General features: G+C 53.0%; 1 protein-coding gene across 1 annotated transcript in view; it reads left to right on the forward strand.

Moving 5' to 3' along the window:
* Positions 1–9480, forward strand: part of LOC138061791 (uncharacterized) — a 28842-nt gene extending 19362 nt beyond the window's left edge. The window contains exons 3-15 of the mRNA XM_068915654.1: positions 1104–1165; positions 1732–1879; positions 2721–2977; positions 3432–3517; positions 4595–4665; positions 4770–4887; positions 5100–5200; positions 5618–5735; positions 5941–6041; positions 6474–6591; positions 6805–6905; positions 7235–7352; positions 9364–9480. Coding sequence (XP_068771755.1) covers positions 1139–1165; positions 1732–1879; positions 2721–2977; positions 3432–3517; positions 4595–4665; positions 4770–4887; positions 5100–5200; positions 5618–5735; positions 5941–6041; positions 6474–6591; positions 6805–6905; positions 7235–7352; positions 9364–9409 — 1410 coding nt within the window. The 5' untranslated portion in view covers positions 1104–1138 and the 3' untranslated portion in view covers positions 9410–9480. The remainder of the gene's footprint in view (positions 1–1103; positions 1166–1731; positions 1880–2720; positions 2978–3431; positions 3518–4594; positions 4666–4769; positions 4888–5099; positions 5201–5617; positions 5736–5940; positions 6042–6473; positions 6592–6804; positions 6906–7234; positions 7353–9363) is intronic.
* The last annotated feature ends 8372 nt before the right edge of the window (positions 9481–17852 follow it).

Below are 17852 nucleotides of genomic sequence, written 5' to 3' on the forward strand. Positions count from 1 at the left end.
CCTCTGTGACACGCTCAGTGACACGGTCTGAGGTCACTGTGGCACATCCCGCCTCACAGTGACACCTCCCCTCTGCCCAGGCTGTGCCCAGCCCTCCCCACACTGCGCTGGAGTGTGAAGGAGGAGGAGGCAGCGGAGGAGGAGAGTGGAGAAGTTTCCAGGCGGGAACTACAGGCACAACCATGCAGTTCCCGTTTGTGAAGCTGCCAGCGCTCAGGCTCCTCAGCCATGATGGTGAGGCCTTAGGGGCTCTTCCAGGAGCGCGATCGTGTAGGACACCAACTCCCAAACCAGCGTTGTGTGGGGAGGGCTGGTGGCTGCCATGGGAGCCTGCCTGAGTGCCCCATGCGGATCAGGGATCGAGGTGGCCGTCCAGGACTCCTGGTTCCCCAGGCAGGAATCCCAGCCACCGAGGGTCACTGCTTGCCTCACAGGGCCTCTGGCCACCCACAGTCGTGGCTGGGCCAAGGAGCTGGAGGTGCTCAGGTGGCCGTGAGCAGCCTGTGGAAGCAGGCACCGAATACGGGGGAGCTGGGCCCTGTGGGGAGACCCCTGGGGATGCTCTTGGTGCCCCAAGGCTGCTGTGGAGCACAGCACTGTCCTCTGGCCGTGGGGAAATCCATGGCCACCTTTCCCCAGAGAGAGGGGCTGCCCTTGGAGACCAGCACCTGAAAGCGGGAGGCAAGGGGACTCCTGTCTGAAGAAGGCGGAGGGGTTGTGCACCTCTCTTGGGGCTTGGGAGACTGCCTGAAACGCCCGCGCTGGAAATCAGCCGCTTCCCTTTCGACCAGCCCTGCCTGGCTTCTCTTCTGGGAGTCCAGTCGCTGCTTGGAGCTGGGGCACACCCTCCCCCTGCAGATGTGAGATGGTGGCATGGCCTTGTCCAAAACTCTTCCGCTGTCTCTCTTTGAGCTCCAGCCCTCTCCTGTGCTCACTCTGCGGCCAGAGGCAGCCAAGACCTGGCCTCTGCAGCCCGTCCTGCGTGTGCTTATTCTGCTGCATGCGTGATTACACCTGCATCTGTCACTGTCCTGGCTGGGAACGTGCCGAACGTGGTGAGCTGGCTGGCTCAGAGCCTGATGTGTCTTTCCCTTGCTTTTCAGAGGTCGTGAGAATCTGGGAGAGCGTGTCGGAGTACATGCTACAGCAGATTGTGCTGAACAAGGTGGGTTGTCATCCTGCTCCTCCCCTTGTGCCGGGATGCTTTCAGCAGTGCTAGCAGCCCCGGGCCCCATGCACCGTGGCGCTGTGCGTCCCCTCCTTGGGAAGAAGAGAGAAGGTTCCCAAAGTGCACAAGGGTGTGACAGAGCAGCTCCTTTGTCCACTGGTCCAAAGGGTCCAGGGCAGCTGTGGGAGAAGAGAGGCTTCACCCCTTTCTGGGGCATTTGCAGTCCTCACTGCTGCAAAGGAAAGACCAAACACAAAGCCTGGGCCGCTCCGCAGGGCTGACTCCACTGCAGGCCACCCCTTGGCCCTTACGTAGCCGAGAAGGTCTCTTCCCTCAGGAACGTTTGTTCAGCTTTTACTTTGCATACCATTGAGAGGGTGCAAAGGAGGGAGGGGACAAAATCTGGCCTTCTCCCAAAGGCGTCTTCTCCAAAGCTTTCCAAGTGCCCCTCCAGCCCCCTTGTTCCTCCAGAGGAACAAGGCACCATCTTCTGGCCCTGCTGACTCCTCAGTCCATTTGCCCACCTGAAAGCACTTTGTTCCTTTTTTCTCGCCGGGTGCCAGGGCGTGGCCCTCGATGTGCTTGGCATTTTCTATGTCCTGAGGAAGCACTGCAGTGAGGTGAACAGGGAGGTGATTATCCCGCGCTTTCACCTGTCTCCGAGAGTTGCACAGACTCATGGGCTCAGCTATGTCAACAGAGACATTCCTGGTAAGGCGGCAGAGCAAAGCCGTTGCTTCCCCTTGGGACATGTCTGGGGTGGGAGCTGAACGCAATGCAGAACTGACGGAGAGGCATCGCAAATTCCTCCCAAAGGGCCTGAGAGCAACTTCACCTTGTCCCAGCCCAACTGTTGCCCACCACGTAGTGACCTCTCGAGAGGGCGTTGGGGTATTCTTTTGTTTACTAGCACTGCATGCACGTAGACTGTCTGCCCCTGTCCTGCTTTGGAGCTGCCTCCATACCAGTCACTCTTAGGCCATGTTGGATGACTGCAGTCTGACGGAAATGTTTTGGAGCGGTTGTTTCTACCCCAGCTGAGAGGAAAGCAGTGCTGCCCCTGCAGACTGCACCAGAGCTTGTGCAAGCAAACGCCAGTGTTGCTGCTGGCTCTCACAGCCTCCTGCCAGTTCCAAGGGGGTGTAAGTCAGCTGTAAGGCGCCTTGCACCCGAGCTGGGAGCAAGAGTGTGTGCAAAGCCCCTCCCTGGCCAGATTTCCCTGGGCCTTCTGCTCCCTGCTGCCATGGCTGTGGCTGTAGTTAGACTTGGTTGATGGCTGTGTGCCACAGAGGCCTTGCGTTGGAGTGTGCAGGGGTTGTGAGCGGGGTCAGCCAAAGCTGGCACATCTGACGGTCAGCTCCGTGGGGACGGGCTGGCGGTGGCCAGACTAACCCTGAGGGCTGCTGTGCAGTCTTCTACGCATGCAGCGTGGGCCCAGCAGCCTCCCTGTGGCCATGGGTGCTGGCCACGTCTCCCCTTGTCCCTAGCTGTATTTCAGGCGGCTTCTGCACTGCTCCCTACCCAACTGGCTTCCTCTTTTGCTGTTTCCTAGACGATCTTGAAATTGTCCCCCTGGACTATGCTCTGCTGTCATCAGCAACGTCCCTTCCCGAGAAGCTAGTGAAGGAGTGCGTGAATGACATTGTGGTGCTGTTCAGCTGGGGCGCGGGACTCGGAGAGGATTACGACCTTGTTTTCAAGGGCATCGGTCTTCTGATGAGCCGAAACAAGAGCCTCACAATGAGATATTCCAAGGAGTTTCTCCTTGCCGTGGATGGCCCTGGAATTGTATTGAAAAGTCTCCTCTCTGTAAGTTGAGATTTGTCTCCCGGGCTCCCGAGAGTCCTTCCAAGCTCCTCTCAGAGGACTCTCAAGGTGAAGTCTCTCGACCTGCTGCGGCCTCTCGACCTTGGGAGAGAGGTGACCTAGAGCAATGCAAGCTCCCTGTAGAACTCCTTGCTCTTTGCCTTTGGTGCTCTCGGCAGCGTAGCAGAAGCTGGGAAGAGCTGTCTGCGGTGAAGCCCAAGCTCTTTGCAGCCTAGCATCCTGTTCCCAAAGGCCTGGGGAAAGAGGCTAGTTTCCTGCACAGCTGCGCAGCTTCTCTCCATTGCAATGCAGGGCTCCTGTTTGTGAAAGACATCCCTGGGGCAGAGTTTCCCTGAGGCAGAGGCAGCCTCTCTCACCCTCAGAAAGCTTTGTGGCCTTTGTGAGTAATGCGATCCCTTCCTTGGCCTCACCTCCCGTGTCTCTGTCCTTTTTGCAGAACCCAAGCACACAATATTGGGTGTTGTCAGGCAAAGACGCTGCTGCGTTTCCTGTGCGTCCTGGGGGGATCCGTGTGCTGCCAACGTGAGTATGTTTGCTTGTGTAGCCCGTGGCTGAGCAAGCGAGCAGCTTCTCAGCTCCTGCTTGGTGGTGCTGCATTGCCAGAGCTTGCCCGCTCGTGAGCTCGTTCAAGACTAGCTGGTCCAACGGAAGGGCTCCCAGCCAACTCCTTGCTTGCTCTTTCTTCTTTTGGCCTTGGAGAGGCCTCCCCTGGATTAACGTGGAAGAGTGCTGGGGTTTTACACTCGCAGCATAGACTGGACCGAGAGAGGAATGTCGGCATCCTTTCTCATCAAGCTTCACCTCCTCATTCCCTGTCTTTGGCAAGACATGGCAAAAAGCTGTGAAGTCAAGACTGTGTCTGCTTTTGGCTGTGTGTTGTCCTGGGCGTGGCCACAGCCTCTGTGCAGTGGTGGGTCCAAGACCTGACCTATGCAGGTCCCGTGTGGGGCATTGCCCTGTCTGTTGGGAGACTCCAGGGAAGGAAAGGTGTCCTAAAGGCCGCCTTCTGGGAGCAAGGGGGAGAGGAAGAGGAGGGACTTCTTGGCCCAGTGGGAGGCTGTGTCTAGCAGGGCTCTGCAGAGCTCGGTCCTGGCACAGTGTCCTGCGCACTGCTGAGCAGCACATCCCCTGATGACCCGAGGGTACAGAGCGGCCTCTTTACAAGCACTACAGCGTGAATCTGGGAGGGTGTGCCAGCGAGCTGGAGGGCAAGATGTGAATTCACACATGGATGGATCTGGGCACACTGGAGCAAAGGAGAGTACTCTGCTCTCCGTGGGCTCTGTGGAGGCAAGAGGAAAGAGCGTCAGAAGTGGCAGCCAGGAGGACTTGTGTTAGCATACCCTTGCTCCCGGGAAGGCGAGCAAAGCACTGGGACCAGCCCCTGGCAACTGCTCGGCCCATCGAGGCAGGAGCTCTTGGCTATGTCGTGTGCTTGCCTGAAATGGGCCTCCACGGTGTTGAAGCATCTGCATCTTCTGCTCTGGAACAGTAGAGACCGTGCAGGGACTCTCATCCCTCTCTGAGCCTGCATGCTCCGCGCAAGTGGCAAAGGCAACGTGGAGTTCTTTCTTGCAGCTGGGGTCTTCTTGTTTCTAGGTTTGAGATTAAGCCAGGGCCTGGGGAAAAAGCCAAAGAGCCTGGCCCCGAGGGATCCAAGCAGAGAGAAGGTAAAGGACCGTGCAGCTCCCAAGGCAGGACCGAGCAGGTCTGCGCACCCTCTTGCTGGAGCGTTCCCAAGCATGCTGTTCTGACGAGGTTTCTTGGTGCACAGTTACAGGGAGTGCTCTGCAGCAGCCTCACCACCGCCGAAAGAGGCGTTCTCCAGGCCAGGCCAAAGGGGCCAAGGAAGGAAAAGGGCAGCAGGGCAGCAGAAAGAAGCCTCTTGACAAGTGAGGCTCTTGGGGAAGTGGAGGAGGGCAACGGGATGGTCCCATCCTTGTGGGAGGCAGAGGTTTCCGTTGCACACGCTGTCTGCATTAGCTCTGAAGGGCTCTTAACGCCTCTCCCAAAGGCTGGTGTTTCCTGGCTGGACAGCAAGTGTACAGCAGGTCCTTGTGCGACTTTGTTGTCAGCTCCATGTTCTTGTTCATCTTCTTCCCAGGGAAGATTTTAGCCCCCTCTTATCCAGCATGAGAGGAAATCTGCAGTCGGCTACAGAGGACAAGCTGGGAGAAGACCTGGCTAGAGAGAGAAAGCAAGAAGGTAAAGTAGTGGAGGATTCCTGGCACAGGCTTGCAGGTTCCTCCTGCATCCTTACTGCCAGGGAATTAAAGGCAAAGTCACAAAGTGAAGCCTGGGACAGGAAACCATCCGTCCTGTGGCTCTGTTTGGTGGCAGCCGTTACCCTTCAGGGGCTCGTAATGGCAGCCTGGTGCTCCAAGTTGCAGCTGATCTGCTGAAGGACACTGCCCCACTGCACTCCATTCCCTCGCCTGTAGTGCCAGGGGCTCTTTCCTTCCAGCGCTGACAGAAAGTGCAGCGGGGAAACGGGACTCCGAGGGAATCGGGACTACTGCCACAAACAGTTCCCTACCAGGACGGAGCAGCTCTGCAAGTGCTTCTTGCCTGAGCTGCCTCAAAGAGGCTCTTGTGAAGAGCTGTCTCATGTCACACCTGCAGGGAGTCCTGCTGAGAAGCGCCTTCTTGCTCGAAGGAGGCTTTCGCCCGTGAAGTTACCTGGGCTCAGAATGGACACCAGCGTGGCTCAGCAAGGCCTGGGCATGCAGCCCCCCGAGAGGTGAGGCGTGTGGAGAATGGGGCTGGGGCAGCGATGCGCTCTTGTCCTTGTGGCAGTGAGAGATTTCCGTTGGACACATTGCTCTCAAAGGCCCTTCACGTGTGTCCCACGGGTGGGCACTGTCTTGCTGGAGGGCAAGTGGGCGGCAAGTTTTTTGAGACTCTCGTGTCATCTTCTTTTTTTTTTGTGATGTTTTCGTTTCCAGATCTGAGCTTGCACGAGCACACTTGGCCACTGAGGGCTCCTTCAAGGCTCTCCAGGAACAACAGCTCATAGGAGGCATGCCGAAGGAGAGTGAGAAAGGAGGTAAAGTAATGGATGAGTCCTGAGACAGGCTTGCGGGTCACCTCTATGTCCTTACTGCCAGGGAATTAAAGGCACAGTCACAAAGTGAGACCTGGGATAGGAAACGGCCCCTCCTGTGGCTCTGTTTGGTGGCAGCCGTTACCCTTCAGGGGCTTGTAATGGAAGGAGACCTCAGGGCAGCCTGGTGCTCCAAGCTGCAGCTGATCTGCTGAAGGACACTGCCCCACTGCACTCCATTCCCTCGCCTGTAGTGCCAAGGGCTCTTTCCTTCCAGCACTGACAGAAAGTGCAGCGGGGAAACGGGACTCCGAGGGAATCGGGACTACTGCCCCAGACAGTTCCCTACCAGGACAGAGCAGCCCTGCAAGTGCTTCTTGCCTGAGCTGCCTCAAAGAGGCTCTTGTGAAGAGCTGTCTCATGTCACACCTGCAGGGAGTCCTGCTGAGAAGTGCCTCCTAGCTCAAAGGAGGCTTTCGCCCATGAAGTTACCTGGATTGCAAGAAGACACCAGTATTGGTCAGCAAGGCCTGGGCATGCAGCCCCCCGAGAGGTGAGGCGTGTGGAGAATGGGGCTGGGGCAGTGCTGTGCTCTGGTCTTTCTGCCATTTTGATGTTTGCATTGAGTACATTGCCTGCATTAGCTCCGAAACGCTCTTCACGTGTGTCCCAAGGGCAGGCACTGTCTTGCTGGAGGGCAAGTGGGCGGCAAGGCTTTTTGAGACGCTCGTGTCATCTTCTTTTTTGGTGGTGTTCTTGTTTCCAGATGTGAACTTGCACGAGCACACTTGGCCACTGAGGCCCCCTTCAAGGCTCTCCAGCAACAACAGCTCAAAGGAGGCATGCCAAAGGAGAGTGAGAAAGGAGGTACAGTAATGGATGAGTCCTGAGACAGGCTTGCGGGTCACCTCTATGTCCTTATTGCCAGGGAATTAAAGGCAAAGTTACTCTGTGATGCTTGGGATAGGAAAGTGCCCCTCCTGTGGCGCTGCTTGCTGCTTGGGAAAGCCAATGTGCTCTTTCCTTCCAGCACTGTCAGAAAGGATGTGAGTCTTGCGGGGAAACGGGACTCCAAGGGAATCAGAATTACTGCCCCAGACTGTTTCCTACCAGGACGGAGCAGCCCTGCAAGTGCTTCTTGCCTGAGCTGCCTCAAAGAGGCTCTTCTGAAGAGCTGTCTCATGTCACACCTGCAGGGAGTCGTGCTGAGAAGCGCCTCCTTGCTCGAAGGAGGCTTTCGCCCGTGAAGTTACCTGGGCTCAGAATGGACGCCAGTGTGGCTCAGCAAGGCCTGGGCATGCAGCCCCCCGAGAGGTGAGGCGTGTGGAGAATGGGGCTGGGGCAGTGGTGTGCTCTGCTCCTTGTGGCAGTGAGATGTGCCAAAGCTCAGGGCATCTCTTGCTCTGGGGATGCTAATGCAACTTGTCAAACACACCCACATCTGCTGCAGAACCACCTGCTGCTGCAGAACCACCTTCTGCCCAGCTTGAGAGCACAGGGGGCAGAGCACACTCATGCTGTGCTGCTACAGACTCTGCCTGCTCTGTATTCTTAGGGTGCTACCAGCAACTCAGGGGAGAGCCTCGAAAAAAGATAAGAGCAAAACAGCTCAGCCAGGCAGCCACAAAGTGGAAAGCCCTGTTTGCAAAGGGTATCGCACCACAGGGCAGGTACGTGATCTGGCCCCATGTCACCACTGTGTCCTAGGGCACTGTGGAAACGTGGCGCCCTGTGGATACAGCTTCCCCCAAGAGCCCTTGCTAGGTGTTGACCTGCACATTCCGTGGCTTCTTGTGGATCTTGCTATAGAAGACACAAGTTACTCTTGAGTCCCTCCTCACACCACTGTCTCCGGGCTACCCCTGGAAAGGGGAAAAGTTAGGCTTTCCCGGGAGAGAAAAGAGACAGGTGCTTTCTAGGGCCTTGGTCATAGCAGGAGGGCTTTTCAGGGCTGGCATTAGGCCCAGGCTATTGCTGTGAGCAAGGCTGAGGGCAAGGGGCAGGAAAACTGCCAGCGGCTGCGATTCCTGCTGCCTGCTGGGCCTGTCTCTGCCCTCCAGAAAGTCTGCCTCCTCTGCATGCAGCAGGAGGAACGACGCCTCCAGGCAGCATGGTGGGAAGAGCTGGAGAGGCAAGAAAGGGCCGAGTGGGCAGAGCAGCAGGCCTGCCTCCCAGGCGTGGGGCAGGTGACTTGTCTTTGCAGTTCAGCTGCTCATTCCCATGATGGGAGACTTTGTCAGTGAAAACTACGGGACCCAAAGAGCAATCTGCTGTGCTGCGGGCACATGGTCCTGACGCCTGCCTCGAGCTCCAGGACACCCCCCGCCCAGGGTGCCTGCCCTTTGAGGTGGGACACGAGCTCTGCTCATTTTTAACCGATGCCTCAGGGCACACTGCCCACCCCCCGACATGAGAGGTAATGCCATCTTCCTGGGCTTCAGTGGCTGAAGGATGAAGCCTTTCTGGTTCCCGTGCTCGGGAAGAGCAGGCGAGGACTGAGTATGCTGAGAAAGGCTGCAGAGTGCCCGGGTGCCTTGCATGCTGTGCAGGGAGGGATACTTCCTTCAGTGGCACCTCAAGCTACTACACACACTTTTCTCCCTTGTGCAACAGAGGAGACACCGAGCTCCACTGGAAGGCATGGGGAAAGGAGCCAAAGCGTAAACCGGCACAGCTCTCCCTGCAGCAGTAAGTGTGCAGAGCCCCAGCGTGGACAGGCGCAGCTTAACGCCGGGGATCCAGGAGCGGGTCAAAGATCCCGGCCCAGAGCCATGGGGCTGCATAGGACATCCTCTGATTTCTCCTGGCCAGGGAATGCCCCACATTAGCCCTTGACTGCGAGTTCCCCTCCAGAGCCCCAAGCGACTGCTTTGGGCTTGGCCTGAGTTGAGGACTGGGGGTGCAGATGGGACTGTGGGGGTGCAGGGCTGGGCTGGGCTGGGCACAAAGGGTCTCAGCGGGGCTGAGCGCGACCTTGTCCCTGCCGCTGCAGCCACAAGTCCCTGCCAGCAAGGCAGAGCCACCGTCAGCTAGAGGTGGCTAAAGCCTGGTGGCAGGAGCCAAAGAACAGGGGAGAGCAAAACCCCTGCAAGGCTCACAGCGAGGAGCAGCTGCTCTGGTGCTTATGTCTGAGCAGGTCTGGGGCTTTTCCTGCCTGCGTTGCCCTGCCTTCCCTGGCCAGCAGCCCTGGGGACACCGGGGCTGTCACTGGCACCACCACCGCTGAGACGGGGCACGTTTGAGCTTGGCCGTGAACCAGGCACCCTGACACCCAAGGGGACGTGCCTACACCTAACACTGAATACCTCTCCTTTGGCCTCCCTAGCACCAGCGAGAAGAGGCCCTTGCAGTCCCGGAGGGGAAATCAGTAGCAACTGCTGCTGTGTGAAGGGGAGACCAGCCTCTGCAGGGAATAAAAAGGCAGGTGCTGCTCTGAAGCCTGTGAGAGATGGCAGAGTGATTTTTAGGGACAGAAGGGAATAAGGTGCACGCACACCACACTGCGTGCCTCCCCACCAAAGCGTGCATCTACAGGGCATGGCATGTATATATGGCCAACATGTGCACGTCATGTGCACATCAACAGCACATGCCACGTGGCATATGCATGTACACACCACAGAGTGTGTGCACAGACCCCACTGTGGGCACATGCACCCTGCAGGTCGCGTAGGGTGTGGGCAGGGAGGCATAGCCCTGTGCCCTGCCCTGCTTGTGCAGCACCTGAACTTGTGCGATGTCAAGGGCCCTCCGCCTGCACTGCCGGGGCCAGTGCCTCGGGGCACCACAGGTTGCCTCTCACTTGCAACGGGGTCACCTGGGACTTCCACACCCTGCCGCTGCTGGGAGGGCTTTTGCCCTTGTGTCCAGACTGCTCTTATATGGGAGGGGGGCGGGAGGAAGGGTGGGATGTCTCCTAAGCTGGAAGAAGATCCATCTATTTCCCAGCCCTGCTAGACGACTTCTCTACAAGCTGCCCCAAGAGTGGAGAGGACTGACTGGCCAGCAGCTCTGCAGCAAAGGCCCTGGGGCTCCCGGTGGGCAGCCCGGGGAGGTGCGCACTCTGAGCCCACACCACAACCCTGCTGCCATGGGCCCAAGGGCAGCATGATGGGCTCTGCAGCCCAGTTACCTCTGGGTGACTTTCCTGGGCAGCTTCTCCCTCCTGCAAAGACTCTGCAAGCAGGGTCCACACCCAAAGGACAAAGGAGTCCTCTTGGGCAAGCCATGCAATAGGTAGCTGTGAGTAGCACGCAGCTTAGCTCGGCCTCCATATGCTTGCGGAGAGGGTGAGGCAGCTGGGCGTGGGCGAGGGGTGCTTTACTGGTCAGCTGCCTGGGCAAGGCTTGGCCTCTCACCCTCCTTGGCACAGGCTGATCCTCCACACTGCTGACACCTGCTGCCTGGCCTCTCTCAACTCCATTTCCAGCCATTATTCACCTCCGTTTCTAGCTCTTTGGGCTCCGGCATCACTCCTGCACGTGCCCCGAGCTGCCCAGGCCAAGCAGCTGGGAACAGAGCTCTCGCTTCAGCTCTGCCTTCAGCCTGGCACAGCTGTAGAGCAGGCCTGCAGCACGCCCACTGCGCTGAACTCAGAACCATCCCAACAAGCAGAGCCACTTTCCATTAGAAATGACTGCAGCAAAAGCGGTGGGAGGACAAAACCGCCTGCAGTCGGCTCCAGCAGGCACTGCCCTCTGGCGAGGAAATGGGAGCAGCCGGAAAAACCGCCAGGCTGCCTGCAGTGCTCCCTCGGTGCTAATCAGAGCTACCTGCAAGGCAGAGTAAAGCCCACTCCTCCCCTCCGCCCAGCAAAGGGTAGAGGGAAATCCACCTTGACTCACATCGCTGGCAGGTTAGGGAGGATAGCACAAGACTAGCGTAGACTAGCTGAGGTTGGAGGTACATCACCTGGTCCAACCCCCCCGGCTCAACTAGGGTCTCCTAGAGCAGGTTGCCCAGGACTGTGTCCAGACAGCAGGTCAGCCCCCTGCCTGTACTGGTCCAGGGGACTATTCCTGCCCAGCCAGAGCACTTTGCACTTCCCTTTGTTGAACGTCATGAGGTTCTTCTTGGTGCATTTCTCCAGTCTGCCAAGGGGCCTCCGAATGGCAGCCCAGCCTCCTGGTATATCAGCAACGCCTCTCAGTTTTGTGTCACCTGCAAACTTGCTGAGGATGCCTTCAAGCCCATCATCCAGGTCATTAGTGACGATATTAGAGGGGAAAGAGAAGGCAAAGGGCAACAAAATGCGTCCAGCACCATGGGGCAGGGGGAACTCCCGCGCTGCTATGCCTACTGACTGCTAGCGGGAATTCACTGGTGGTTTTAAGTGCTGATACCTAAGGCAGGAGCGCAAAGAGCTGCTCTGATGTCTCACACTCAACACGACTACTGTTGTCCCAAAGAAGGGTTCTTTCACCCGGTGTGCAATGAGCCGAAAACACACAGAGTCGCGATATTTGTTTAATTCATTTCCGCGCAGAGGTGGGTGCTAGGTGGTAATTCCACAAAGCTAGCACACCTGATTGCTACACAGCTTACACTTTACAACAGTTTAAGCAACAGTTAGCAGCATAGTTTACAACTACATGAAGTCATCCTTACTCTTATTGCTTCTGTTAGGTCTCATCTTCATTTGAAGTCACAGCATCCTCTTTTTCTCCTGCGCATGCTCTATGGGGAAGGGGCTTTGATCAGCAGGGGGCTTCCCTGCTTGTGGGTGGGTTTTTTATTATGCCAATTAGGATAGTTCACCCGCAGTTCAAGTAGGTCTCTCCTGTTTTATCAACTGTTTTTGTTCTCTGCAGGTTTATTTGGGAGCTTCCTGATCTGCTTGCCTTATAGTGTTGTCTTGCTCCTTCCTTCAAGGCCTTGTTCATTGTTAACTGGACATGTGAAAGACTGACTAATACCCTAGGCTCCTTTTTTCCCATACCTCCAACAGTTCCCCCCTTTGAGACTTAGAGTAATAATTCATTATTTCCAATCAGTCTCGTGTAGTGTCTTTTGGTTTTTTCCCCTTGGCGTATATCTTGTTGGAATTCTTCTCTATTTCTTATAGGAAGACTTTTAGGGTGGGTTGTGGTTATCCTTACAGGTGAGGATTGTGACGTTGCAGCTCGGATGATTATACCCTTGATACATCTAAAGATTACGCAAATTACTCTAATCAACATTACAAGTATAACCAGGGTTTGGAGCAAATTCTGCAGCCATCTTGTTAAAGGGATTCCCATCCTGTGAAGGATGCTCACTTTCCATATGGCTCCTCAGATCACAGCGAGTGTTTGCCACTCGTTCTACTTGATCCAATTGTTTACCTAGATTTTCAGTGATGTTAGGGATATGGACACAGCAACTGTCATTTCTTAAGTCGGAATAGCCGCATACTCCATGTTCATGTAATACAAGCAAATCTCGGACCAAATGACTTTGCAAAGTCATTTTGGAGGGGGCCTGCAAGCGAGAATTTAGGTCCCCCATCCCAATTCCTGTCCATTTTAAAATCGATGTCCCTTCTTTGTTACGCCAGGTTATGGTACTATTGGGTACATTCTTCCACATATGTTCCCACATTGATGTTAAGTTACTTGCGAGTGTTCCCCAAGGTATTGGTGACTCAGCAGACTTTGGAGTTGGCAAACAAATAGTGATCGGAGTTACATCATGGATTTTTCCAAAAGACTGTATAAATTGTAAGATCAGATTTGCATTACTAACAGGTAAACATAGTAAAATTAAGAGTGTTCTTATCCATAGTCCTCTAGACATCGTAGCTTAGTTTGAAAAGATCCGTATTCTATAAGTAAATCTTATGACTACAGGCAGCAATATTGCCAACCTACAACTAGACAATAACCGCTCTCACGAGCACTTTAACTCAGTGTATGCACATTTTGGAGTTCTAAGTGCAATTCATTAACCAGTATAATTCTTAGAGAGCTTTAATTTTAGTGCTCCCGTCTGCGTAGATGTCCACTGCCCTTCTGGAGGAGCTTTTTTCACTCTCGTGTAGTGGATCCGGGAGCCTATCCCTTCCACCTTCACTGCAGTGTATGTAGTTAGGAGCACAAGATAAGGCCCTTTCCACTTTTCTTTTAACGGTTCATCCTTCCAGGTCCGGATATAAACCAGATCTCCAGGCTTGAAATTATGTACTGGAGAGTCTAAAGGAAGTGGAGCTCGCTGGTTGAGATACCTGTGTAAAGAGGATAATACCCGCGAAAAAGATAACAAATAATCTTTCAGGATTTTCTCACCCTTGATATGCATTTGATCGCTCTGATTTCCCATTTCATGAATAGGATATGGTTTTCCGTACAATATTTCAAATGGACTTACCCCTTCCCTTGCCCGTGGAGTAATTCTAATCCTCATTAAAGCAAGCGGTAGAATGTCTACCCATTTACGCTGAGTTTCTTGACACAATTTAGAAATTTCTCTTTTAAGGGTTTGATTCCTTCTTTCCACCTTTCCACTAGACTGTGGTCTCCAAGGGGTATGCAAGTCCCACTGTATTGGGAGGAACTTAGGCACTCCCTGAACTAGTTCTGAAACAAAGTGAGGCCCTTTGTCTGAGGAGATACCCTCAGGAACGCCAGATCTGAGGGTTATTTCCTTTAACAGGATCTTAATTACTTCCCTAGCCCTATTGTTGCGACAGGGGAAAGCCTCAGGCCATCCAGAAAACCTATCTACTAACACAAGTAAATGTTTATGCTGTCCACATTTTGGCAATTCAGAGAAATCTATTTGCCAGTATTCGCCAGGGGTTAGCCCCTCTCTTACTTCACCCATCGGTGGTTTCTTCTGAACTTTAGGGTTGTTTGCACAGCAAGTTTGGCGTTTTGTTACCGTTATATCTGCACTTGTTTGCATTTTCGGCCCTATGGCGTATCTCTTGATACTGCTCCCCATAGCATCTGATCCCATATGTGTGTCCTCATGGAACCTTTTAAGAAGACCCTCCATCATCCTAGATGTGATTAACACTTGTTGGTTTGGAGTTACCCACCGTCCTTCTTCACTTTTGGTACACTTCAGTCTTTCTGAATACTGTGGAGGTTTTAAGTCCAGTGTCCTGCTAGGTATGAGGGCACCTATCACTGATTTACGCACAGCTGCTCTTTTGGCAGCTTGGTCAGCCAACCTGTTGCCTCAAATTATTTCTTCTTGTCCTTTTTGATGAGCTCTGCAGTGAATTATTGCTGCTTCCTTTGGTTCTAGTATGGTCTGTAGTCCTTTTACAATCTCTTGTCCATATTTTATACCGTTCCCCTGGGAGTTCAACAGCCCACGTTCCTTCCAGATAGCTCCGTGAGCATGTACGACTCCAAAGGCATATTTAGAGTCAGTATAAATAGGAACCCTTTGGCCCTTTCCAAGTTCAAGGGCTCGAGTAAGAGCAATGCTTTCTGCTTTTTGTGCCGATGTGTTTCGGGGCAAGGCTTTAGCTTCTATTTCTTCCCAGAGGGTCACCACTGCATATCCGGCTTTCCTTTCCCCATTTTGCCTAAAACTGCTACCATCTGTAAATAAAGTCCAAATCTGCATTTTTCAATGGCTCGTCTTTCAGATCCGGCCTGCTGGCGTATACCTGTTCAATAGTTACTAAACAATCATGCTGTAGAGGTTCTTGTTCTGCCATTGGCCACAAAGTGGCAGGGTTAAGAGTTGATACCACACTTAGGGTAACATCTTCTTGATCTGTCAGTGTGGCTTGGTACCTGGCTAGTTGATTTGGAGAAATCCAGGGGTGTCCCTTTTGATTTCAAATAGCCACCACTGCGTGTGGGACTAATACTGCTATTGGTTGTCCCAAGGCGAGCTTCCGAGCCTCTTGAATTCATAGAGCAGTTGCAGCTACAGCTCAGAGACAGGCCGGCCATCCTTTGCTTACTTCATCCAATTGTTTTGAAAAATAAGCTACTGGCCTTTTCCAGCTTCCAAACAGCTGAGTCACTACCCCAGAAGCCACTTGTGGTTTCTCATGTACATACAGCTGGAAAGGTTTTGCTAAATCAGGGAGGCCTAAGGCTGCGGCCTCCATCAATTTTCTTTTAATTTCATCAAAGCTTTTTCGACATTCTGGAGTCCATTCCAGCAGCTCTCCCGGGCCCTTGGTGGCTGCATATACGGGTTTAGCTGTGAGCCCAAAATTGGGAATCCATATCCGGCAGAATCCAGCCATTCCCAGAATCCCTCTTAGCTGCTTTTTGTTTCTTGGTACTGCTATTCGGCATATAGCTTCCTTTCTTTCACCACCCCCCACCCCAGTGCCCGTTGTCCTTTTGATATATCAAACCCAAGATACCGGACTTTCTCTCTTGCAATTTGGACCTTCCTTTTCGAGACCCGCTATCCAGCCAGTCCTGGAAAGTTTAACAGGCCTGTTGTTGCTTCCATACAAGCTTGTTCAGTATCCGCTCCACTTAAGATGTCATCCACATACTGCAAAAGGCTAACACCATCTTTACCATTTTGCCACTGTTGTAATTCTTTGGCCAATGCCTCACCAAACAAAGGAGGACTGTTTTTAAATGCCTGAGGAAGAACAGTCCAGCACAACTGTCCTTTCCTTCCAGTGGCCGGATTCTCCCATTCCGAGGCAAAAAGAGTTTGACTTTGCTCATCTACTGGAATGCAGAAGGCGGCATCTTTTACGTCTAATACTGTGAAATAGGCATTACTCTCAGGTGCAGATGCTATTAGGGTGTAAGGGTTAGATGCCGTGGGATGTCTATCTTTAGTCATTTGATTGTTAGCCCTCAAATCTTGCACTAATTGGCATTCCTGGGAGTGGGGCTTTTCTACTGGCAAAACCGGTCTATTATTTTCAGATTGACATTCTCTAAGTAATCCACATTGTATGAAGATCTTTATCAGGGGTTCAAGGCCTTTGCGAGCTTCCAGCCTAATGGGGTACTGAGGTACCCTTACCGGTTTTGCCCCATCTTTCAGTTCTATTTTAATTGGACTTAACGTTTTTTGCTCTTCCTGGTTTCTTAGAAGCGCACACCAGTGGAATTACCGCATCTAGTACAATGTTGGGGATATTTTCCTCAGGTTCTTCCTCAGTCCTGTCTGTCAGCAAGTAGATCTGGGCCTTCCAGGCAGCTTCAGGTGGGATGTGGAGAGCTGCACAGCATTCTCAGAGAAAGTTACCTGTGCATTTAATTTGCCTAGTCAGTCTCGTCCCAACAGAGGTAGGGGGCATTCTGGCACATATAGAAACTCATGAATTAATTTGGTGTCCCCAATTGTACATTCCATTGGCTGTAAGAATGGCCTTAATGTTCTTTTTCCAGTTGCCCCAACATGAGGTATAGTTACTTTACTTAGGGCTCCTTTACAACTATTCACTATGGCATGAGTGGCCCCAATGTCAATTAGAAAATCTATAGTTTCATTCCCCAGCTTAACTGGAACCAGGGGATCAGCTGGGGAAACGTCACTATTTTCCCCGGTCCCCTTCCGTCTGAATCTTCTAACATAATGAGGTTAGGCTCTCCCACCTGATCCTGCCTTCTTACCCTCCTTCGATTTGGGCGTTCATTCTTCCAGTGTCCTTCCTGTCTACAGATCGCACAGTGATTTGGCCCCAATGGGATTCGACTTGGTGAATCTCTTCCCCTTGTCGTTCCACCTCGTCCCCCTCCACCTCTGCCTCTCCTGCTGGCTCTCCCTCTAATATTATTCCCACGTATTGCTGCTGCTAACAGAGATGCTTGCAACTTTATTCTATTCTGCTTCTCTTTTCTTTCCCTCTCATCCCTATTGTTATACACTCTATATGCGATTTCTATCAGTTGAGAAACTGACATTCCTGCTGCTCCATCAACTTTTTGCTACTTTCTCCTTATAGCCTGGGCTGACTGTCCAATAAACAACATATTGAACATTCTCCGCTTTGCCTCATCATCTGCATTCAAACCAGTCCATTTTCTAGCTACTTCACATAACCTTCCATAAAAGGCTGATGGATTTTCCTCTGAGCCCTGCCTCACTTTACACAGTTTAGACCCATTCTTTGGCCTAGGCACTCCATATCGAACCCCATATAGTATCAATTGCTGATATTGCTTCCACTGAGCTCTTTCTCCTCCCACATTAGGATCCCACTCCGGGTCCCTTGTTGTAGGCAGAAAAGTCTCAGAGTCGCCCTGCCTACCGTTCCTTCTCTCCCCTTCTTCTCTGGCTTTTTCAGCAACCATTCTCTTTTCCTCTAGCGTGAAAAATGTATTTAACAAAGCTTGTACATCTCCCCAGTTGGGATTATGTGTTAGCATTATAGCTTCTAACGACTGGGGCATCTTGTCAGGGCTTTCTCTGTATGAGCCAACCGATTGCTTCCAATTCAACAGGTCAGAGGTAGTAAACGGAACATGCACAAAGACTGGCGGTCCCTCTGGTCCCGCTGCTTGTCTCAAGGGAGCTTGGAAAACTGGTTGGGCATGCCCTCTAGTCCGACTGGAAACAGGACTAAAATTTTCATTGCTCAATGGGGAGCTAGAATCACCTGGGCACTGCTCAGTATCTCTGTATGGAGGCGGGGCTGTTGGGACCAGTAACTGTACATCCTCCTGTTCTTCTTCTCCCACAATTTTTCTATCACCCCCACATCGACCACTTTCCTTTTTCCCAGTAGCCGCATACATCACCGACTCAGCTGTTAGCTCACATTCCTGACTAACATCAGCCTCTCTGTACAGAGTCATAAAAGCATCAGCAGAAGGCACTTCATCCCACTTTCCCGTCCGACGGCAAAATAGCATCAATTGTAATATAGTATTGTAGTTTACCGATCCATTC

Source organism: Struthio camelus, chromosome 21 (genome assembly GCF_040807025.1).
Source record: "Struthio camelus isolate bStrCam1 chromosome 21, bStrCam1.hap1, whole genome shotgun sequence".
NCBI lineage: Eukaryota > Metazoa > Chordata > Aves > Struthioniformes > Struthionidae > Struthio > Struthio camelus.